Below are 25,460 nucleotides of genomic sequence, written 5' to 3'. Positions count from 1 at the left end.
TCAAATGATACAGTAGATGTGAAAATACATTGTAAACTGTAAAGCATGAAACACTTGAAAGGTAGTGTTATAAAAAGTCCTACTGGAAATCTCTCTTGCATCCATGATCAGGAGCCCCCCATGCTGTACCTGACCAACAGAATGCCTTACCTAAGTCAAAAGATCAGTTATTGGATATGTTTTCATGTGTATGCAATGTGTTATGTGCTAATTTCATGACCATGGGGTTATTCTCTAGTTGGCATTTTGAAAGACAGACCTATGTGAGAGGATGCATATTCTATATTCTGTCTCTGTTGTTTTTGAACCGTTTTGTCTTTGGGCTTGTGGAGCCACAATTGCCTTAGAGAATCAGCCCTTCCTCAAAACAGATTGATGGAAAAGTTAACATATAGAGAACATGTTCAGAAATTTAGTGCTAGAGAGAGAATTCTTGAATCCCTTGCCTTGACAGGCCATATGTTCTCTATTCTAGAATCTGTTTCTCCAAATGCCAGGAAGATTGATGGCCCATATAGGCTGTAAACAGCTGGGTAAAAAGGATAACAAACAACATAGGGGTCTGGATGGCAGCCAGAGAGAGGCAGACTCTTTTCTCACCCCCATCCTCATCACTGTGCTTAGATGAGTGTTGTGAATGTGTGTGTGTGTGTGGGGGGGAATGTGGAACTGGGATAGATGTTTTCCTGTTACTGTGTGGATCACAGTCCTACTGGTCATATACTTTAATGACCAGGGTTAAGGTCTTTGCACAGCCCCTGTCTTGCTGTGTGATCCTAAGTTCACTCCTTAGCTTCCTTGTGACTCAGTTTTGCCATCTGTCAAGTGCAGGATTCAACCTAGACCCCCTACGTATCTCATAGGGTGGTGGTACAAATCACTGAGTGAATTTATGCCAAGGTTGAGTTTTATGGAAGCAAGGCATCACAGAAAGCCATATTCTTTCACACCCATGACCTCTCTGGATGGCATCATGTGTGGGTGAGAACAGGAGGCTGCAGGACTGGAGTCCATTGTGTGTGAGGAATGCCATGATTTGTAACACCTTGGGAGTGGGTTATAGTGGTGTTAAATAATGTACCACCAACTCTCAATTGGTCAGTTCCAAGAAGGAGGAGGAAACAGGGAGGAACACAGAGAATCTAGAACAAATATGTTTGAGCTTCATTTTAGCCTTTGATTTTAACCTCTTCACCCATTCCAGACCCAGGGCTGCCTTTAAGCACTAAGAGAAGATGCATTGGAACTTTCTTTTCTGGGGAAGGATCTAATGAGTAGGGATAAAAGCATAAGGCTTATGTAGTTCATATTCACATTCTGGGTCATTCCATCCACTGGTTAATGGAAAGTTGACAAGTATTGTTTGTCTTGTGGTCCAGTGGAGCTTGTGCTTCCCAGTGCCATCTCCCTCTCCCCAACCCTTCACCACTAGTATGTCAGTTTTTCCATAACTAGTAGAGTTCTGTGGGTGGGGTAAAGGGCAAGTAAGGTAGCCAGCTGTGTGGACTGAACACATTCTCATTTTGTCTCCTAAGCTGATCACTGGAGATTCCATCGTTAGTGCTGAGGCAGTATGGGATCACGTCACCATGGCCAACCGGGAGTTGGCATTTAAAGCTGGCGACGTCATCAAAGTCTTGGATGCTTCCAACAAGGATTGGTGGTGGGGCCAGATCGACGATGAGGAGGGATGGTTTCCTGCCAGCTTTGTGAGGGTGAGTGTCAGTCAGCCTTCACTCCCCTCTCCTGTCTCCTTGGCTACCTGCCCCTGGCTCCCCCTTCACCAGCCTCTTTTCTCCTGTTCATTTCTCTCCTGGTGGCTCCTCTCACAATTTTTCCTTTTTTTTTTTTTTTTTTTTTTACCAAGGACTTGAGCCTCCTTTAATCTTTTCCCTTCTAATTTTGAGTCTTTTCTTTTTATCCCTTATTTATTTTAACAATTCCCATATTCTGCCTCCTGCCTCCTGTCTCCTAAGTATGGTGGCTTTGTACAAATCACTTCCCTTTTGGCCTTGATGGTTTTTGAAGACTCTTAACTTTATATTGCTGTGAACTTTTGCCTTTCTTATATCTCTTCTTTTCTGATTTCATTATTTTCCTTGTCTCCCCTTTTCTTTCGTTTTATAGATCTCTCCCTTCCTTCCTCCTCCCCTCCTCACTCCTCTCTGCCTCCTTTGTCTTCTTTCTCTTATTTAGGAAAGCATGAACACGCCTGTGTGTTGTCTTCAGCTATTAATGTAAGAGTGTGGGCTCTCTACCCTCTCAGGGGCTAGAGTTTACTGATTGCATATCTTACTTTGAGTGAGGTGACTGGGATTTAAGATGTGTTCAGGGTGGGAAGCAGTCACCTTGATGGGGCTTTTAAGGTCTTGGCCCTTTTGACATTGTGCCATGAAAAACCTGGCCCTTAATAGAAGGGGCTCTTGAGAAAGGTTTCCTTAGCAGTTTCTGCTTCCTCTGGGTTATCAATTAGCAGAATGCTATGGGGAAAGAGCACTGGCCTGATGTCTCAGCTTTTGGCCTTCCTTAGAGTTATGAGCTAGAATATGTTTTTGTTTTTTTTGTTGGTAATTGTGGGCTCTGATTCCCCCAACCCCCATCCACAAAATGGTGTTGACAGTTCTTTCATGCCAGTAGAGATCACAGTGAAATGACTTTGTGGCAGTACAAATACGAAAGCTACGTTAGGATGTCTTATGATCATCCCTACCACAGCCTATCACGTTTTGTTAGTTTCTTCTGTAAGATACCTGATGCCAAACAAAATATCAGAGTGGCTTGGGCTCCCGGAAGACGAAGGGCATCAGGATTATCATGACATTGTGACATGAGGGAAGGAGCAGGGCATTTGGAGTCAGATAACCCACAATGCAATTTCAGCTTTACCACCTCCCAACCATGGCTTTTGGAAAGACTTCAGTTCCCTGAACCTTGATTTCCTCATCTGAAAAATAAGGATAACAGAATTTTATGAGGATTAAATGAGATCACATAAAGGTCTAAAGTGTTTAGCACAGTGCTTGGCACATGGTGGGTAACTGGCAAATGGTAACTTGATTTATCACCAGTATTATCCTCCTCATTATCACCCCACCACGTTATTAGCTCCAAAAGGTCTATGTATCAAGGCTGGCCTTAGTGGTTAAAAAAGGCCTCCTTTCTTGGAGGACTTTAAACCTAGGAAACACTGTTATCTGGTTGGAATTATTTAGGTGAGGTCAGTACTCAGAAGCAGAGAGGTAGACAAAATGATCTTTCATCCTCTTCTGTCCTGAAAATCTCCTAATGAAATATCCAATCCTTTTTCCTCTATGTATATGGCATCTTCCGTCAGTCTTCAAGTGTCATCTCTGTTCCAGCTTAGCCTTGCTGCTTGATGAATTGGTCCCAGGGGTAATCAGAAAGAAAACATCAGTAACCATGGGTCTTTAGGATTAGTGTGTGGTCCTGTAAAGAAACAGCTTGTGTGTCTTGTGCTGACAGACCCTTCTTTAAAGGAAGGATTAAACTGTACCCCAGTGTTACCCCAATTCAAATGTATTTGACTTTCTGTGAAATGTCATTTTTATAATAAACAGTAAATAAAGGGATGGGGCAGAGTGATTCAGGGAGGCAAATGGCAGAGCCAAGCTTTAGCATATCAGTGAACTGGCATTTATGCTTCTGCTTCCAAGACCAGGAGAAGCACACATTCCCAGCAGCTGAAGCTTACCTTTGAGAAGACCACTGACTGGCTCAGGCGTGCATGACAGAGTCTAGCCTAGGGTTTTCTGCCCTGGCTTCATGATGAAATAAATCACATGGGTGAAAAAAAAACCCATCAAAATGTTTTTTTTTTTAACATCAAAACTCAGGCTCTAGGCTAGTTAAATCAGAATCTTTGATGTTGAGAACCACTGCTCTATACCAGAATAGTGTTGTATGTAACTGATGAATCACTAAATTCTACTTCTGAAACTAATATTATATTGTATGTTAACTAAAATTTAATAAATAAAAAAAGAAATATAATGTTAGCCACAAATGTGAGCCACATGAATCACAAATTGAAGCCACAAATATAATTAAATTTTTCTAGTAGCCACAGTAAAAAAAGTAAAAAAAAATACAAAAATACAGGTGAAATTAATTTTAATATATTTTCTTAACCCAATGTATCCAAAATATTATCATATAATATATATTATCACTATGAAAATTGTTAATAATATATTTTTCTACTGAAATTTGGTATGTATTCTATGATGGCAGTATATCTTCGTTTACATTAGTCACATTTCAGGTGTTCATTAGCCACATGTGGCTAGTTGCTACTGTATTAGCACAAGTCTAGACTGAGGACTGTGATAACAGACTAGGGCCATTAATGACAGGGTACAAGTCATAATTTAGAGATCCAGTATTCTATCTACTATACTAATATTTATTCTTTGAGAAATTAAGATCGCATTACATATTGCCTCAGATTGTATCCAGAATGAGCATTTGATCATTGTGAACCTTTTTGTTTTAATAATAGTTGAATTTTTCACACCTCTACATGGGAGTACATGGAACCCTAGGGGCCAGCTGTTGTGGTGTTATAAGTAAAAAGAAAGGGGGTCAGGATGTTTCATGAATGATATGAATGATATGAATATTTTTGTGGTGTTACCAGTAAAAGGAAAGGGGGTCAGGCTGTTGCATGAATGTTATGAATATTATCTCTTTCAATTCTCCTTTATGAGAATTTATGTTTAGGTTTACATTTCTGGTGGGATTTTGTGATACTCAAGGGATTGAATGATGGAGGTTGTATAGACTCTTATCTAGTAGATATTTTCTAGTAGTAGATATTTTAAAATAAAATTGCTGTCTCCATTATTCTACATTGATTTTGGTTGAGGTTAGAATGGTATTATGGAAATGGTACTAGCTATATTAAGAAATGATAGACCTGAGTCCTAGTCATGGATCTCTCAATCATTTGGTATATGATCATAGGCTTTTATTTTTTCCTTTATTTCTGAAGCACCTTCTAGAATTTATTCAAGCTCTGACATGTATAGGTAGGACATAGAAGGAAATCACATTGAACTATTGAATCTTTATTAGTGCTGATGTAGTTGGTAGGTACATGGGTAACTTTCTGGGATACTGCACCTTCATGTTATAGGACAGTGACCTGCTTTATCCAGACTCACCTTGACCTGAGATTCAGTAACTCCTTGAAAACATCATCCCTAGGTTGTTTGGCACATACATGAAAGTATATTAGGAGGGAAAAAACTTTCCACTGAACTCCATACCAACTGGACACCTTTGTGGATCACTGAACCAACTTGGTCACTGATGTAGTGGGGCATCCCCATTCCCTACCTGGAAGTCCCATTGTTGTATGAGCACCCCAGTACTAGGATAGATAATCAAGGGTTCTTAGGGTGGTTCTGTCCAAGCTAGTCTTACTTTTTATTAAGTTAAAATCCAGTGTGGAGTCTAAGGAATGCAAATTCTTTTAGTTTCCAAGTTTTTAGTTAAATTCCAGCTAATTAACATACAATGCAGTATTAGCTTCAGGTGTAGAATTTAGTGATTAATCACTTCTGGTGCTCATCACAAGTGCCTTCCTTAATACCATCACCTATTTAACTCATCCCCCCAACCTGCCACGCCTCCTGCCACCACCTCCCCTCCAGTAACCACCAATTTGTTCTCAATAGTTTAGAGTCTATTTCTTGGTTTGTCTCTCTCTCCCCCCGACCCATGTTCATTTGTTTTATTTCTTAAATTCCACATATGAGTGAAATCATATGGTATTTGTCTTTCTCTGACTGATTTATTTCACATAGCATTATTTCTCTAGCTCCATCCACATCATTGTAAATGGCAGGATTTCATTCCTTTTTATGGCTGAATAGTATTCCAGTGTGTGTGTGTGTGTGTGTGTGCGCGCGCGCACGTGTGTGTATGTGTGTGTGTACCACATCTTCTTTATCCACTCATCAGTTGATGGGCATTTGAGCTGTTTCCATAGTTTGGCTATTGTTGATAATGCTGTTGTAAACATCAGGGTGCATGTATCCCTTCAAATCAATATTTTGATATCCTTTGGGTAAATTCCTAGGAGTGCAATTGCTGGATCATGGGGTAGTTCTATGTTTAACTTTTTGAGAAACCTACATACTGTTTTCCAGAGTGGCTGCACCAGTTTGCATTCCCATCAACAGTATAACAGGGTTCCCCTTTCTCCAGATTCTCACCAACACCCATGGTTTCCTGTGTTGTCAATTTTAGCCATTCTGACAGGTGTGAGATGATATTCACTATAGTTTTGATTTCCATTTCCCTGATAATGAGTGATGTTGAGCATCTTTTCTTGTGTCTGTAGGCCATCTATTTGTCTTCTTTGGAAAATGTCTATTCATGTCTTCTGCTCATTTTTAACTGAATTATTTGTGTTTTTTTGGGTGTTGAGTTTTATAAGTTCTTTATATATTTTGGATACTAATGCTTTATCAGATATGTCATTTGCAAGTATCTTCAACCATTCTGTAGACTACCCTTTAGTTTTGTTGATTGTTTCCTTTGCTGTGCAGAAATTTTCTATTGTGAGGAAGTTTATTTTTGCTTTTGTAAGCAACCCAGATTCTTGCATCATTTGTGCTGTTAGATGTGCAGCTTGAGCAGCTTTCTGTACATCTTTGAAACTCAGTTTTCCTCCTTGTAAAATGGGGATAATTGAGTATTATGAAAATATTCTGTAACCTGTGGTATCTTGGTTACCTGTAATTAGGAAGTTTGATACCATTTTGGCTGCTTTATAAATTGCTAGGTATATGTGTCTTCTACCCAGTCAAATATTTGAATTTCCTGTTTTTCAGAATTTTATTCTGTATGTGTGTTTGTGTGTGTGTGTCTGTGTGTGTTATCAGATTTTCTCCCTTCTGAACTTGGGATATGGCTTTACAAAAACAATGCAGGAGTTGATGTACTTTGCCAGCAATTAGGTTAAGTAAATTACAGCTTTCTGAACATCAGTCCCCATATGTAGCTATTGACATCTTCAGCTGCTTTCCTGGGATGATTTCTCCCCGGGAGCTGACAGCAGACTGCTGAGATATGATTGTACCTAGAAGTAGCAAATCCCACCCCTCTAGTGGGCCTCCTTTTACATGCTGAGCCCTAACTCCAAATCATTCTGGCTCTCATTTTGTTTGTCTCCATGTAAAAAGGGGCTTTGTTTCTGACTCTGGGTCATGGCCTGGGGAGGACCTACTGCCCACTTGAGGGCAAGATGTGTACAGGACACATCTTATTTGTGGTAGTAGGTGAAGCCTGTGTGACAAAGCATAGGTTTGGTCAGAAAGTAAAGAGCCTGTTCAGATATCATCAGCATGTATTTTCCTTGTTTCTTCAAATTCTAGATTTCTCTGGTTTCTGGCCTAGCTTGAGGCAAGGGATTGAAAGGATGAGCTAATCAGGTCATTACTGTTATTCCTTGCAATTGTACAGATTAGATGTCACAGTAACTGTCTCCTGTTTATAGGGAAGCTCACTGTTTCAGAGTGTTTCTTGGCTTTTAATTACGTAGAATCTCTTTTTGGCTGCATTTTGGGAAAGATTTTCACATGTATGAAACCCTAGACTCATAGTAGATTTAGAATTGGAAACACTCATCTTTGCCAGCAGCAGCCAACTTAGATTTTTATGGGGTCCATATCAGTAACTTACATGAGTAAAGCAATCTGAGACTAGGGTAAGTGGGGGTATGTGTCCAGTTGAAAATCTATATGAAATTTAAAGTGAAAAAAAGTGATTTTGATGGTTCTTATTGGTGGGGTAGGGTGTAGGAAGGAGGAAAATCCAGTGGGCTTAGATTTTCTGTTTTTTTTTAAAAGAAAAGCCAGAAATTGGATTTTATGTAAAAACCTCCATACTTTAAGTGTTGATCAGTAATTCACTTTTTTTAAAAAGAAATACTGTGAGGGACAAACAGAACACATCTGTGGGCTAAATTGGTTCTCCAAGTCTCAGCTTGTGACCACTGATCAACCCGACCTCCTAATTGTATAAATTCTGAGGAGACATAAATCCAGAAAATGCAAATGACTTGCTCAACTTATGTAGTGAATTAGTGACAAAACCAGCACTTGAATGTAGACCTCCTGAATCTTAAGACAGTTAAAGTCTTTGTCTAGTAAGTATAATGTCTGGGCTCCTTCAGGTATGATTTCTGTTCATTTCTTTTCCTGTGAATGGGCCATAATTTCCTGTTTCTTTGTATGCCTTGTAATTTTTTCATTGAAACTGGAAATTTTGAACATTTTAGTGTCATAACTCTAGAGATCAGATTATTCACCTTCCTCAGGATTTGCTGTAGTTGATTGTTGAGGGCTGTGGTCTGTTTGTTTTGCGACTTTTCCAAAGTTTGTGTGTGTGTGTGTGTATGTGTGTGTGTGTGTGTGTGTGTGTGTGTGTGTGTGCACGCAAAGACTGTATTCCTTGTCATGTGTGGTGACTAAAATCTCTGTTATGTTATCTTATTGGTCTGCCAGTCACCTGACAGAGAATTATTTAAGTACTGAAGTCAAGAAAAACAAACAAACGAACAAACAAAAAACGTTATTCTCCTGTTCTTTGCAGCTTGGCTCTGAGCTGGGGCACTTCTTCAACACTACTCCGTGCTGCTCACAGTTTTGCCTTAGTTTTCTTTTACTACTCTCCTATTCTCATGTAACCCACTCCTCCAAAAGTGTAAGCCTATAATTCTTTCAGGCTTTTTCTGAGCATGAATCTATTCCAAGTCATGTATGTTGTATCCTTACTTCCTCAGTGTGTACAGTGGCCTTCTGAGTCCTTATTCTCCCAAGGAATTTCTTTCTCAGTCTCTTCCTTCCTGTGCTGTTGGGTCTGTTTTCTACTTTCCCCTTCTTCCATGCCTTACTCTAAGTGATCATAGGCAATGTATATCTTTAAATCTTTTAACAGAAGCAGTCACTGCCTGGGAAGCCACTTTAGCCCAAGGGAGTAGGGGTACAAAACAAAGTTGTTTTTTTGTTTTGTTTTTTGACTGTTCTCTGTGCCTGTCCCTAAGTGCCAAACAGGTCAAAATACACAGCCACAGTATTTTATGAACAATATCATTAGCCTGGCACCAGCAAGTTGCATAAGGAAAAGGGAACCCTCTTGCATTGTTTGTGGGAATGCAAACTTGGGAATGCAAACTTGTGGGAATGCCTTTCAGCTGCTGGGGAAAAGGGGATAGTAGACAAATGAACAAAAATGCCTCAACATTCTCTAACACATTTTAGCTTCCTCTTTTTGCATAAGAAATCCCTGATTGCAGTAAGCTTTGGATCAGATTCTAGAATTTTGAAAAAGTTGGTTCTATCAGTATTTGCAAGCTAATGATTGTTTCAGTGGAGGGACTGAGTTTTGTACATCCTAATCTATAATTTTTAGCGATGTTACTCCCCGCTTGAATCTTTTTTTTTTTTTTAATTTTTTTTTTTTCTCAACGTTTTATTTATTTTTGGGACAGGGAGAGACAGAGCATGAACGGGGGAGGGGCAGAGAGAGAGGGAGACACAGAATTGGAAACAGGCTCCAGGCTCCGAGCCATCAGCCCAGAGCCTGACGCGGGGCTCGAACTCCCGGACCGCGAGATCGTGACCTGGCTGAAGTCGGATGCTTAACCGACTGCGCCACCCAGGCGCCCCACTCCCCGCTTGAATCTTAATCCTGTGCTTGCTGGGCTGTAGAATATCAGGAAAGGATATGCTTGGGCTGCTAACAAGACTGTTAACACTTGAGGACCTACCTCCATTCAGTGGCAACACTGTTTTGCTTTCTTGTGATGACTTAATATATGCCAGCCATTGTTTATCCACTCAAGCTTCAAATGGATATAGGCCTTTAGCCTTAACCATCTACATAGAAGTTTCTTGTTTGTGGACCTAGAGGTGACTCATTACAGAATGTGTGAGTTGAGGCTGACATTAGTAGGAAGGGCCTTTCTCTCTAGTTTACAGAGATTTATCTCTTCCATAGTATAATTTAAAATGGCATTATTAGCACTTACATGATCTATCTTAATGGGTTCTCACTGTGTACATGCTTTGGATGAGATCATTTACTACATCCTTTGGCTAATTGGAAGGGGGTTTTTTAAAATATGGAGCCATCTTCAGCTCAGAGAAAACCCTAAATCTGACTGTTGCCTGACCCATGTGATTTCCTCCAAATTCAAGTAGGTCACACTGTTGGTCTCTCTTAGAATCTCCCAAATTTAAAGCAACATTGAATGTCATATAGTGTATCCCATAGCCTCTAGGCAGGAGTTACAACCAAATAGCCCTGAACTTCTGAGAACCTGGCCAGAGTTCTTTGTTAAAAAGTAGTTGAAGATAACATTTAGCAGATCAAACTCTCCTGCCTCTCCTTCCCTTCCACCACATGATCAGAGAAACACACGATCAGGGGAGGGGCAGAGAGAGAGGGAGAAAGAATCTCAAGCAGGCTCCATGCTCAGCATGGAGCCCAACATGGGGCTTGATCTCACGACTGTGAGATCCTGATATAAGCCAAAATCAAGAGTTGGGCACTTAACTGATTGAGCCATCCAGGCACCCTCCAAAAACAAATGACCTAATTAAAAAATGAGAAGACATGATTAGACATTTTTCCAAAGAAGACATCCAGATGGTCAACAAACATATGAACATTTTCACAGCATCACTGATCATCAGATAAATGGAAACCAAAATTACAATGAGATATCACTACACACCTCTCAGAGTGGGTAAAATCAACAACACAAGAAACAACAGGTATTGGTGAGGATGTGGAGAAAAGGGAACCCTCTTGCATTGTTTGTAGGCATGCAAACTCAGGTGCAGCCATTCTGGAAAGCAGTGTAGAGGTTCCTCTACAAGTTAAAAATATAACTACCCTATATTACAGCAATTGTACTACTAGGCATTTACCCAAAGAATAAAAAAAAAATACTAATTCAAAGGGATACATGCTCCCCAATGTTTATAGCAGCATTATCTACAGTAGCCAAACTATGGAAATAGCCAAAGTGTCCATTGACTGATGAATGGATAAAGAACACACACATACACAATAGAATATTACTCAGCCATAGAAAAGAATGAGATCTTGCCATTTGCAAGGACATGGATAGAACTAGTGAATATTATGCTAAGTGAAATAAATCAGAGAAAGACAAATACAATAAGATTTCACTCATGTGGAATTTAAGAAACAAAACAAATGAGCAAGGGGAGGGAAAAAGAGACAAACCAAGAATCAGATTCTTAGCCATAGAAAACAACCTCATGGTTACCTGAGGGGAGGTGGGTGGGGGGATGGGTTAAATAGGTGATGGGCATTAAGGAGAGCACTTGTGATGAGCATAGAGTGTTGTATGTAAGTATGGAATCACTATATTGTGCACTTGAAACTAATATTACATTGTTTGTTAGCTAACTAGAATTTAAGTAAGAAGTTAATGAAAAGTCATCTAATTCAGCTTCGTTGTTGCTGTTTGAACGCCTCCAAAATGTTCCTACCTCCTAAGTGTTCATCCAGTCACTGCTTTTATGCCTCCATTAACAAGTGGCTCCCTATCTTTTCAGACCACTGATTGTAGGTGAAGACAACTCTGAGAGAGTTTGTCCTTATGTTGAACTGAAATCTGTCTTTCTGGAACTTCTACTCATGGAAATGGTGTAAGTGGCTAAGAGCACTATCTCTGTAGATAAAATCTGGATTAGAATAGTAGCCTTCCTGTTTATTAGCAGTATAACGATGGGCAGATCACTTGTATTTTCTTTGCTTCAGTGACCTCATCTTTAATTTGATGAGATAATAGTACCTACCTCATTAATTTATTGTGAGGACTAAACAGAACTATGCCTTTTGTATAATTCTTTTAAATTACTGATAGTAGGTTCTGACATATAGAAAGCAATAATAATGATACTACTAGTAGCAAATTTTCAATGTTAATAGTGGAAGTAATGTCCTTATTTTACCCCACCCCCACACCCTCCTCAGAATGCACTGACCCTCTACTCTGTAGTTCTTCAGACATCTTAAGTCTGAGATGAAGTCTACTAAGCCTCATCTGTTAACACTCCAGGCCTCTGTATGTGGCTAGATGGAGGCCATTTGACCAGTAAAAGCTTTTGTTCCTCCACTTAGTCACTTGTATGAAGACATGGGCTGCATGGAAGCTCAGAGATGTTGATACTGCCAGCCTCACAAAACTAATAGAAATGGCGTTATAAGTAATGAGTCTGCTGAATATGTAATTGAATGGTGTAGTTTCTTGGCTGCTCTGGCTTCTACCAACAGGCATAATTTTACTGGGGCTATACATAAGCAGTTAGCCCTCATTTATGACTGCATACATTTTAGAACACTGTTATACATTGCAGTCAGAAATGAATTGGAAAAATATCTTTTGTAAGATGTATTGGGGGAACAGAGCCGTTGTAATAGGCCTGTAAATTCTGCCAATTTGTCCAGCTCTTTAGCTGTTTGATAAGCTTATTAAGGTAGTGAGGTTATTGACTCAGTGGGGCTTGAGACTGAGGGTCATATGTGGGGTGGACTCATGCCCTCATTCAGTTATATATTAGGCAAGTATAAGTTACTGTTAAGTAGCACATTTAATAATGGTGTTACAAATCAGACAAGGCCAGCAGTAGCCCTGAAGCTGCAATACAGTCAGATAAACTTGAACTGAGGCCAGATCTTAGAAGTTTACCTTTCCATATGGGTTGGAGTGGGCTGAGGGCACGGGATGAGTGAGGACCCTTCCAACTGCACATGTTTGGGGAAAGTCCAACCCAGTAGGTAGAGTGCAGTGTCAGTAGAAAGCAGATAAGGTAGCTTCGCTGCCATGGCAAATGGTTGGTATTAGTGGGTCTAACATCGAATTGCTGGCTGTGCTTCAATTAAGCAGGTGACCAGGAATCCAGAAACAGGCAGTGTGCAGTGAATCAGTAATGGTTTCCTCATATGTAGAATAAATCTGTTCATCCAATAGATGATTCTCAAGTTGTTACTGAAGAGGTACAAATGTACTTTATTTAAATTTCTAAAAAATGTTTATTTTTGAGAGAGACTGAACAAATGGGATGGAGCAAAGAGAGTGGGAGAAACAGAATCTGAAGCAGGCTCCAGGCTCCGAGCTGTCAGCACAGAGCCCAATGTGGGGCTCAAACCCACAAACCATGAGATCATGACCTGAGCTGAAGTCAGACGCTTAACCGACTGAGCCAGCCAGGTGCCCCTGTACAGACATAATTTAGACCTGGAGCCCATCCTACAGAAGTCTGATAGATATGAGAACTTATGCAGAAGGGAAATGTCTTACCTAAGCTCTGTGACCTTGGCCAAATCATTTCTCTTGGAAGGCCTCAGTTTTCTCCAGCTCATAATCTATATATTATTTTTCATTAAGGTAAAATACACATAACATAAAATTTACCATTTTGGGTCTTTTAAAGTATGGAACTCAGTGCATTTATGATGTTTTACAACTATCACCACCATCTAGTTCCAGAACTTTTTAATCACTCCTAAAAGAAACCCATACCCATTAGCAGTCATTCCTCATTCCTCCCTCATCGCAGTCCCTGGGCTCCATAATATTTTGTACACAGGTCTGCAGTTGGAAGGTAGATGATAGTTAGGGAAGGAATATTGTTTAGTAGCAGCTGAGGTCAGGGAGAGGCATATGACTGGAGTAGCCACAGGAGAATACCTTAGCCTGGATAGGGACTACAAGGAGTTAGAAATACAAGGCAGAACACTAAACAAGGAGCAGGCCAGATTTGGAACAGTGGTAGAGTTCTGCAGGATGAGATAGTGAGACCCTGCCAGTATAGTAATAAATGGCATGGCCTAGACAAGATAACAGTTCTGATTTCAAAGCCAGTGTTTTTCCAGGTCACTATGCCAAAATAGGTTTTCTGAATGTCTGTCAAATATTGTGAACTTTCTGGAAGATGAATAACTCAGGTCAGCTTGATTTCAGCATCCTCCCTTAGTGTGGCTTTCACCCTGAAATCAGAGAGGGCAGGGTTTTGTACTTCCATATATCTGGATAGTTTAACTAGAACCCTTATCTTTCTTTTATCCCAGACTGCAAATCAAAGGAAATACAGATAAAATGAACATTTAAAGGTCCTGGCAGTCAATTAATATGTATGTGTCTACACATGTTATTTGTTTGCTGCTACTCCCCCAAGAGCACAAGACCCTGCACATAATGTTTGTGAAATAAATCCTGGGTGATTTAATTTGGCACAAGTATTATTTTTGTGGCTATTTAACTAATATAAACCTAAATTCTGTCAAGTTCTAACCAGGCAATAGGCCAATCAAAACCAATTAAAAGGAAAAGACTTAGGTGTAATATGGGGCATAGTCTGTTTCAGAGACATCTAATGGGTTTTTTTTTTGGTCACAATTATACTATTAAATATAGATTTGAATAGATATTTGAATGCCTACATATTGAACATATATACTATGGAAAGTATTTGAAATATTTGAGGGTATTTACTTGATTTGAAATATTTTTTCAATGTTTAAAAACTTATTTATTTTTGACAGAAAGTTTGTATATATTTAAGGTATACAATTTAATATTTTGGTATATGTATACATTGTGAAATTATTATCACAAACTTCTTAACATATCCATCACTTCTTGTAGTTAACTATTACTATTTATGTAAGAACACCTGAGTTTAATTCTCAGAACATTTCAAGTGTATAATATATTATTATTACCTATAGTCAACATGCTATACGTTAGATATCCAGAATTTATTCATCTTATAACTAAAAGTTAGTATCCTTTGATGAATATCTTCCCTTTTCCCTGATAGCCATCATTGTACTTTCTGTTACTATGAATTTGACTTTTTTTTAGATTCCATATATAAGTAAGATGAAGTGATCTTTCTGTATCTGGCTTATTTCACTTAGTTTAATATCCTCCAGTTGCAACCATGTTGTTGCAAATACCTGTATATACTTTTTTTTATATATTGGGGTGCCTCGGTGGCTCAGTTGGTTATCTGACTCTTGGTTTTCGCTTCAAAAGTCATGGGATTGAGCCCCATGTTGGGCTCCACACTGAGCACAGAACCTGCTTGGGATTCTCTCTCTCCCTCTGCTCCTCTCTCCCACTCGCTCACTCTCTCCCTCTCAAATAAAAAAAAATAATTAAAAAAATTTTTTTTTAAATTTTTTTTTTCAACGTTTATTTATTTTTGGGACAGAGAGAGACAGAGCATGAACGGGGGAGGGGCAGAGAGAGAGGGAGACACAGAATCAGAAACAGGCTCCAGGCTCTGAGCCATCAGCCTAGAGCCTGACGCGGGGCTCGAACTCATGGACCACGAGATCGTGACCTGGCTGAAGTCGGACGCTTAACCGACTGCGCCACCCAGGCGCCCCTAAAAATTTTTTTAAAGTTAATTTAAAATAAAAAATAAACAGTACTATTCCCTTGTGTATATATTCCATTTTGTGGAGTTTTCTTTTCCATTTATCTATTGACTGGCATTTATGTTGTTTCCCTATGTTGGCTACTGTGAATAAAGCTGTAATGAACATGGGAGTGCAGATTTCTCTTTGAACCAGTGATTTTATATCCTTTGGATATATGCCCAGAAGTGGAGTTGCTGGATCATATAATAGTTCTACTTTTAATTTTTTTTGAGGTACCTCAAAACTGTTTTCCATGATGGCTGTACCAATTTACATTCCTACCTATAGTGCACAAGGGCTCACTTTTCTCCACATCCTCACCAACATTTGTTATCTTTTGACTTTTTGACTAGCTATGCTAACATGTATGAGGTGGTATCTCATTAATGTTTTAATTTTCATGATCTCAGGTCATGATCTTGTTCAAGCTCTGCATTGGGCTCTGGGCTGACAGCTCAGAGTCTGGAGCCTGCTTCGGATTCTGTGTGTGTCTCTCTCTCTGCCACTGCCCTGCTCACACTCTGTCTCTGTCTCTCAAAAAGTGAATAAACATTAAAAAATATTTTAAAAAATGTAGTTTAGGTCCAATATTTCCTTATTGATTTTCTCCTGTATGATCTATAAATTGTTGAAAGTGGGATACTGAAGTCCCCTACTATTATTGTGTTGTTATTTCTCCCTTCAGATCTGTTAATATTTGCTTTCTATATTTCGGTGCTCCAATTTTGGGTGCACATGTATTTACTATTGTTATTCCTCTTAATGTATTGATCCCTTTATGATTATATAATTACCTTCCTTGTCTCTTATTACAGTTTTGACTTCTAATCAACCTTTTTTTTCTGATATAGGTATAACTACCCCTACTCTGTTTTGGTTTATATATTCATGGAATATATTTTTCCATTACTTTCAGCCTAGATGTATCCTTTTTTCTTTTATTTTTTTTTAACTTAAATATAATTAACATACAGTATTTTATTAGTTTTGGGTGTACAATATAATGATTCAAAAATTCTATATATTTTTAGTGCTCATCAAGGTAAGTGTATTCTTAATCCCTGTTATGTATTTTACCTATCCCCACACCCACTTCCCCTTTGGCAATCACCAGTTCATTCTCTGTATTCAACAGTCTATTTTTGTTTGTCTCTTTTTTTGTTCATTTGTTTTGTTTCTTAAATTCCTGAATAGACATTTTTCCAAAGAAGACATACCAATGGCCAACAAACACATGAAAAGATGCTCAACATCTCTATTCATCATGGAAATGCAAATTAAAACCACAATGAGATATTACATTACACTTGTCAGAATGCATAAAATCAAAAATACAAGAAATAACAAGTGTTGGCAAGGATGTAGAGAAAAAGGAACCTTGTACACTGTTGGTGGGAATGCAAATTGGTGCAGCCATTGTGGAAAACAGTATTCAGGTTCCTCAAAAAGTTAAAAATAGAATTACCATATGATCCAGTAATTACACTTTCACATATTTACCCAAAGAAAATGAAGACACTAATTCACAAAGATATATGAACTCCTATGTTTATTGCAGCATTATTTATAATAGCCAAGATATGAAAGCAACCCAAGTGTTCATTGATAGCTGAATGGATAAAGTAGATGTGGTACACACACACACACACACACACACACACACACACAATGGATTATTACTCAACCATTAAAAATTCATGAAATTTATGGGCTACTGGGTGGTTCAGTCAATTGAGTGCCCAGTTTCAGCTCAAGTCATGATGTTGCAGTTTGTGAGTTCAAGCCCTGCTTTGGGCTCTGTGCTGACAGCTCAGAGCCTGGAGCCTTCTTTGGATTCTGTGTCTTTCTGTTCCTCCTCTACCTGTGCTCTCTCTCTCTCTCTCTCAGAATAAAAAAACATTTTTTAAAATCATGAAATCTTGCCATTTGTACCAACATGAATGGACTTAGAGGATATAATGCTAAGTGAAATAAGTCAATCAAAGTAAGACAAAAAACATATGATTTCACTCATATGTAGAATTTAAGAATCCTTAAATATCCCTAAAGCTTAAGTCAACCCCATAGCCAGCATATAGTTGGGTCTTGTATTATATCCATTCAGTCACTCTGTGTCTTTTGATTAGAGATTTTAATCAATTTTCTTAAAGTAATTATTGGTAAGTAAGTACTTATTATTGCCATTTTGTTCATTGTTTTCTGGGTGTTTTATAGATTCTGTGTTTCTTCCTCTCTTGCTCTCTTCCTTTATGATTTGATTATTTTCTATACTGGTATACTTTGATTCCTCTTTATCTTTTATGTATCTACTATAGATTTTTGTTTTATGGTTGTCATAAGGCTAACACAAAACATCTTAAGAGTTTTAATAGTCTACTTTAAGCTAATAACAAGTTTGTCCTAATACAAAAGCTCAACACTTTTACACTCCACACACATTTTATGTTTTTGATATCATTGCTTATATCTTTTCTAGTTTTATTTAAATTCCACTTAATTAACACACAGTGTAATATTAGTTTCAGGTGTACAATATAGTGATTCAACACTTTCTTACATATTTTTATATTGTGTATCCATTAACAAAATATTGTAGCTATAGTTATTTATAATGTTTTTGTCATTTATTCTTTATATTAGAGTTAACTGATTTACATACAATTCTATTAGAGTATTCTTAGTTTGACTATATATTTACATTTACCAGTGAATTTTATGCTTTCATACAATTTTGTGTTACTAGTCAGCATCCTTTCTTTTCAGCTTGAAAAACTCCATTCCTTGTAATACAGTTCTAGTGGTGGTGAACTTCAGCTTTTATTTATCTTAAGAATGTCTTTATCTCTCTTTCAGTTGATTTTGATGGCTTTGCTGGGTGAAGTATTCGTGGTTGGCAGTACTTTTCCTTTTTTAAAAAAATAAATTTGTGATTTTTAAAATTTATTTTGAGAGAGAGAGAGGGAGGAAGGGAGAGGGAGAGAGAGGAGGGGAAGAGAGAGAATCCCAAGCAGGCTCAATGCAGAGCCCAATGTGGGGCTCAAACCCATGAACCAAAGTCAAGTGTCAGATGCTTGACCGACTGAGCCACTCAGATGCCCAGGCTGGCAGTCTTTTTCTTTCAGTAATTTGAATAAACATCCCACCTTCCTGGCGTGCAAGATTTTTGCTGAGAAATGCATTGATAGCTTTATGGGAGTTCTTTTGTATTTGAGAAGCTCCTTTTCTCTTCTGCTTTCAAGATTTTCTCTTTGTCATTAATTTTTGACATTTTTATTATAATGTTTCTGAGTAAAGTCTTCTTTGGATTGAACCTGATTAGGGACCTTTCAGCTTCAAGTACCTGGATGTCCATATCGTTCCCCAGATTTGGGAAGTTTTACTCTATTGTTTCTTTAAATAAGCTTTCTGCCAGAGGCATCTAGTTCCTACCCCCTATACATTTTGAACACTTTTGTTGTCAAATTTTTTAATTTTTAATATTTCATTAATTTTTTAATGTTTATTTTTGAGAGAAAGAGAGAGTGAGACAGAGCGTGAGTGGGGGAGGGCCAGAGAGAGGGAGACACAGAATCTGAATTAGGCTCCAGGTTCTGAGCTGTCAGTACAGAGCCTGACGTGGAGCTTGAACCACGAACCGTGAGAACATGACCTGAGCCGAAGTCAGGCGCCTAACCTACCGAGCCACCCAGGCGCCCCTGTTGTCAAATTTTTAATGCATGCCAATCTGGTGGCTGTAAAATATCATCTCATTGTGGTATTACATTACACTTTTAATATTTCTGAACAAAATGAGCATATTTTCATAGGTTTATTATTCATTCATAATTCCTTATCTGTGAAATGTATCTAAAGTTTTTTTCCCATTTTTTCCTAATGTGTTGTTGGTGTTTCTTTAATTTTTAAGACCTTCTTTATACATTTTGGAGACTAATAATTTATGCAAACATTTCCTCCCAGCTTATGGCTTGTCTTTTACTTTATTTATGCTACCTTTTTAGAGAGAAGTTCTTAAAGTGATGAAACTTATTGATTTCCTTCTTGTTTTTACTTTTTTTTTTTTTGGTTTCTTAAATTTTCTGAGGCCATAAAGTCATTCTTCTAAGTTGTTTTTTGAAAGTTTTTATAGATCTGTTTTTTTTAATTTTTAAAATATTTATTTTTGAGAGAGGGAGAGAGAGAGAGAGAGAGAGAGAGAGAGAGAGAGAGAGAGAGAGGGAGCGAGCATGCGAGGAGCAGAGAGAATCTGAAGCAGGATCCAGGCTCTGAGCTGTCAGCACAGAGCCTGCCATGGGGCTCAAACTCACAAACTGTGAGATCATGACCTGAGCCGAAGTCAGAGACTTAACTGACTGAGCCACTCAGGTGCCCCTTTATAGCTCTGTTTTTAATTTTAAGTATTTAATCCCTTGGTAATTTGTTATATATGGTGTGATAAAGGGACCTGATTTTATTTTCTTCCATTTATTAAACACACTCTTATTTTCTCAGTAATTTGCAATGCTAGATCCTGCTGTATCCTGTTCTCATATACATTTGAATTTCTGGTACTTTACAGTTGGTTCCATTGGCTTATCTTCATTATTATAGTTTTACTATAACTATAATATAGTCTTGGCTATAACTATAATAATGTCTTGGCTATTCTTTTTTAAAAATTTATTTGTATACCTTTTATAATGAGCTTATTATGTGTTCCAAAATCCCCATTGAGATTTTGGTTTGAATAAATTTAGTCACTAAATCAAACTAACGAGAATTGATATTTTTATAATATTGAGGCTATCTAAAAGCATGTTTTCACTCTCCATTTATTTCAATTTTAATGCCTCTCAAAAAACTTATTTATTTTCTTCAAAGTGCCTATGAATATTTTCTTTGATTTACTTTTAGCAGTTACATATTGTTTTATAATTATAAATAATATCTTTGTAAAATCATATTTTTCCCTAGATGATATTTAGTAATTTACAAAAATTCTGTTTACTTTTGTATGTTGATTTGACATCTGCCAACTTTGGCAAAGGCATCTAGTTTTGCTGATTAGGCATATTTATGTCTATGAAGTGTTTCCCTGTACCCCACACCAATTCTGGCTTGAGCTCTCACCTTAGGATGGTTTGTCACAAGCAAAAGATATCAATATCTCCAATTCAAACTGTCTGCCTTAATAGGGGCTGTTTAGAGTCTTCCTGTCAATGAAATGGCATTTAGAATGTGAGAGATTTGTGAAAATTATGAAGGCAGTTACAAAAGTACCACCAAAATCCATTTCCTGGCTAGAGACAACAATTTTTTCCCAGATAACATGTTGCCTTGTGGTTCTAGGGCAGATGGTGTCAAATTGGAGGATAATAATAACGGCTAATACTTGACTCTGTGCCAGGGACTGTTCTAAGGGTTTCATATGTATTACCTTATTTAATCTTCATAATGTCCCCATAAAGTAGATTGATATTATTCTCTATATTTTATAGATGAGGAAACAGTATCAGAGATATTAAGTAACTTATTCTACATTAATCAGCAAGGCAGTTGTAGAGCCAGGATTTGAACCCATGTTCCCAAGTCTATACCCTTCAACACTGTCATAGATTGTCTCTCTTGATATTGTCCTGAGTCTTCAGACTTTGCTTCAATCCTGACTGCTTCCTGTTCACTGTGAAGCATCCATTGCCCTCTCTGGCCTTGAATGTCTCATCTAGGATATAGGACTAATAAAGGTATATGTGTCTGCCATACAGGGCAGTTTTGAAATGAGAAAATCCTGTTCTTGAACTAAGCTTTCAGAGAAGCCAGGAACAATAGAAGAATGATAGAAAATGATAGGGAAGGACTTCTTGTGCAGAGGGTGAAGGACAGCCATTAGAATGATACAGGAGTAGAGGTGGGAATAAGTAGGATGTGTTAGAATGACCAGCAAGAGAGGCCTGGCTCATGTTATGGTCTATGTTAGGAAGGAATGGAGTTCAGTGAGCTAGGTCCATTATAACATGTTAATAGATAACCATGAATGCTGAGATGGGATATCCACATGGGTCTTGTTTTGTCTTTTATCTTTTCCTTTCCTTTCTTTTTTTTTTTCCTCTGTTGTATAAACAAAATTTTCATTGCTCAGGTTGAAGCTTATTGCCCATTGTGTGTATGCTTGAAAAGGAGAACAATTTGTTAGCAGCCTTATTATAATGATCTTTCATGTGACAGTTATTAAATCTCTTCCCCTTGAGGGACAAAGAATGGTTTCTGTGCTTGATTATACCTGCCATGCTGTTTGGCTTTGTGCCAGATAGAAACATAAAATGCTTCCTGGAATGCATGCTCAGGGACCTCTAAGCATACCTGATTCTCCTGGAAGCTGGGGTTGAGACTCCAGAACAGAGGCAGGATATGTGTGCAAGAAGTGGGAGCTGTGCCTCCAACACACTAGGTTTATTTCAGTTTCCCACATCCACCTTTGCAGCCACTGTCATTGTTTAACTGTTGTGGCAGAGAAGGGTGTTTCAGTTACCTTTGTTATAGGAGAGTTCATTTCCTACAATCCCACTCTTTTGTCTGTGTTTTGACCTTTTGCTGAGTTTTTTGGCTGGGGCTTTCATAAAACAGAAGTACATTAGAGGGCCCTGCTCATGTTGAGAGTTATCTGAAAAAGGAAAAGCCTGCCTTAGGAGATAGTGATCTCATCATTAGTTGTGTTCAAGCAGGAGGGCTGGGCAATTGTTGGCAATGGACATTGTCACTGGAGTTAATGTGTTGATAAAGGGGCTGAGGGTAGTATGGACTGGATGACCTACCATTTCCTTTATAACTCTTATTCCACAACTCTGAGATTCTATTATTTCATGTGACTGGTAGTAACACTTCACTTTCTTTTTTTTTTCTCCCTTATATTTTATTTTTATTTATTTATTTTTTTATATATGAAATTTATTGACAAATTGGTTTCCATACAACACCCAGTGCTCATACCAAAAGGTGCCCTCCTCAATACCCATCACCCACCCTCTCCTCCCTCCCACCCCCCATCAACCCTCAGTTTGTTCTCAGTTTTTAACAGTCTCTTATGCTTTGGCTCTCTCCCACTCTAACGTCCTTTTTTTTTTTTTTTTCCTTCCCCTCCCCCATGGGTTCCTGTTAAGTTTCTAGGGTCCACATAAGAGTGAAACCATATGGTATCTGTCTTTCTCTGTATGGCTTATTTCACTTAGCATTACACTCTCCAGTTCCATCCACGTTGCTACAAAAGGCCATATTTCATTTTTTCTCATTGCCACATAGTATTCCATTGTGTATATAAACCACAGTTTCTTTATCCATTCATCAGTTGATGGACATTTAGGCTCTTTCCATAATTTGGCTATTGTTGACAGTGCTGCTATGAACATTGGGGTACAAGTGCCCCTATGCATCAGTACTCCTGTATCCCTTGGGTAAATTCCTAGCAGTGCTATTGCTGGGTCATAGGGTAGGTCTAGTTTTAATTTTCTGAGGAACCTCCACACTGCTTTCCAGAGCGGCTGCACCAATTTGCATTCCCACCAACAGTGCAAGAGGGTTCCCGTTTCTCCACATCCTCTCCAGCATCTATAGTCTCCTGATTGGTTCATTTTGGCCACTCTGACTGGCGTGAGGTGATACCTGAGTGTGGTTTTGATTTGTATTTCCCTGATAAGGAGCGACGCTGAACATCTTTTCATGTGCCTGTTGGCCATCTGGATGTCTTCTTTAGAGAAGTGTCTATTCATGTTTTCTGCCCATTTCTTCACTGGGTTATTTGTTTTTCAGGTGTGGAGTTTGGTGAGCTCTTTATAGATTTTAGATACTAGCCCTTTGTCCGATATGTCATTTGCAAATATCTTTTCCCATTCTGTTGGTTGACTTTTAGTTTTGTTGGTTGTTTCCTTTGCTGTGCAGAAGCTTTTTATCTTCATAAGGTCCCAGTAATTCACTTTTGCTTTTAATTCCCTTGCCTTTGGGGATGTGTCGAGTAAGAGATTGCTACGGCTGAGGTCAGAGAGGTCTTTTCCTGCTTTCTCCTCTAAGGTTTTGATGGTTTCCTGTCTCACATTTAGGTCCTTTCTCCATTTTGAGTTTATTTTTGTAAATGGTGTGAGAAAGTGGTCTAGTTTCAACCTTCTGCATGTTGCTGTCCAGTTCTCCCAGCACCATTTGTTAAAGAGGCTGTCTTTTTTCCATTGGATGTTCTTTCCTGCTTTGTCAAAGATGAGTTGGCAATACATTTGTGGGTCGAGTTCTGGGGTTTCTATTCTATTCCATTGGTCTGTGTGTCTGTTTTTGTGCCAATACCATGCTGTCTTGATGATGACAGCTTTGTAGTAGAGGCTAAAGTCTGGGATTGTGATGCCTCCTGCTTTGGTCTTCTTCTTCAAAATTCCTTTGGCTATTCGGGGCCTTTTGTGGTTCCATATGAATTTTAGGATTGCTTGTTCTAGTTTCGAGAAGAATGCTGGTGCAATTTTGATTGGGATTGCATTGAATGTGTAGATAGCTTTGGGTAGTATTGACATTTTGACAATATTTATTTTTCCAATCCATGAGCAGGGAATGTCTTTCCATTTCTTTAAATCTTCTTCAATTACCTTCATAAGCTTTCTATAGTTTTCAGCATACAGATCCTTTACATCTTTGGTTAGATTGATTCCTAGGTATTTTATGCTTCTTGGTGCAATTGTGAATGGGATCAGTTTCTTTATTTGTCTTTCTGTTGCTTCATTGTTAGTGTATAAGAATGCAACTGATTTCTGGACATTGATTTTGTATCCTGCAACTTTGCTGAATTCATGTATCAGTTCTAGCAGACTTTTGGTGGAGTCTATCGGATTTTCCATGTATAATATCATGTCATCTGCAAAAAGCGAAAGCTTGACTTCATCTTTGCCAATTTTGATGCCTTTGATTTCCTTTTGTTGTCTGATTGCTGATGCTAGAACTTCCAGCACTATGTTAAACAACAGCGGTGAGAGTGGGCATCCCTGTCGTGTTCCTGATCTCAGGGAAAAAGCTCTCAGTTTTTCCCCGTTGAGGATGATGTTAGCTGTGGGCTTTTCATAAATGGCTTTTATGATCTTTAAGAATGTTCCTTCTATCCCAACTTTCTCAAGGGTTTTTATTAAGAAAGGGTGCTGGATTTTGTCAAAGGCCTTTTCTGCATCGATTGACAGGATCATATGGTTCTTCTCTTTTTTTTTGTTAATGTGATGTATCACGTTGATTGATTTGCGAATGTTGAACCAGCCCTGCATCCCAGGAATGAATCCCACTTGATCATGGTGAATAATTCTTTTTATATGCTGTTGAATTCGATTTGCTAGTATCTTATTGAGAATTTTTGCATCCATATTCATCAGGGATATTGGCCTGTAGTTCTCTTTTTTTACTGGGTCTCTGTCTGGTTTAGGAATCAAAGGAATACTGGCTTCATAGAATGAGTCTGGAAGTTTTCCTTCCCTTTCTATTTCTTGGAATAGCTTGAGAAGGATAGGTATTATCTCTGCTTTAAATGTCTGGTAGAACTCCCCTGGGAAGCCATCTGGTCCTGGACTCTTATTTGTTGGGAGATTTTTGATAACCGATTCAATTTCTTCGCTGGTTATGGGTCTGTTCAAGCTTTCTATTTCCTCCTGATTGAGTTTTGGAAGAGTGTGGGTGTTCAGGAATGTGTCCATTTCTTCCAGGTTGTCCAATTTGTTGGCATATAATTTTTCATAGTATTCCCTGATATTTGTTTGTATCTCTGAGGGATTGGTTGTAATAATTCCATTTTCATTCATGATTTTATCTATTTGGGTCATCTCCCTTTTCTTTTGGAGAAGCCTGGCTAGAGGTTTGTCAATTTTGTTTATTTTTTCAAAAAACCAACTCTTGGTTTCGTTGATCTGCTCTACAGTTTTTTTAGATTCTATATTGTTTATTTCTGCTCTGATCTTTATTATTTCTCTTCTTCTACT

At 38.3% G+C, this 25,460-nt stretch overlaps 1 protein-coding gene across 4 annotated transcripts in view; it reads left to right on the top strand.

Moving 5' to 3' along the window:
- ARHGEF9 (Cdc42 guanine nucleotide exchange factor 9) overlaps positions 1–25,460 on the top strand; it is a 199,690-nt gene that overhangs the window by 63,662 nt on the left and 110,568 nt on the right. For all 4 annotated transcript variants that reach the window (XM_030305957.1, XM_030305952.1, XM_030305955.1 and 1 more), the window contains exon 2: positions 1,536–1,715. In XM_030305957.1, coding sequence (XP_030161817.1) covers positions 1,536–1,715 — 180 coding nt within the window. The remainder of the gene's footprint in view (positions 1–1,535; positions 1,716–25,460) is intronic.

The sequence above is a fragment of the Lynx canadensis genome, chromosome X, assembly GCF_007474595.2.
Source record: "Lynx canadensis isolate LIC74 chromosome X, mLynCan4.pri.v2, whole genome shotgun sequence".
NCBI classification, from domain to species: Eukaryota; Metazoa; Chordata; class Mammalia; order Carnivora; family Felidae; genus Lynx; species Lynx canadensis.
The sequence above is the reverse complement of the archived record's forward strand: the minus strand, read 5'-3'. Positions and strand labels throughout refer to the sequence as shown.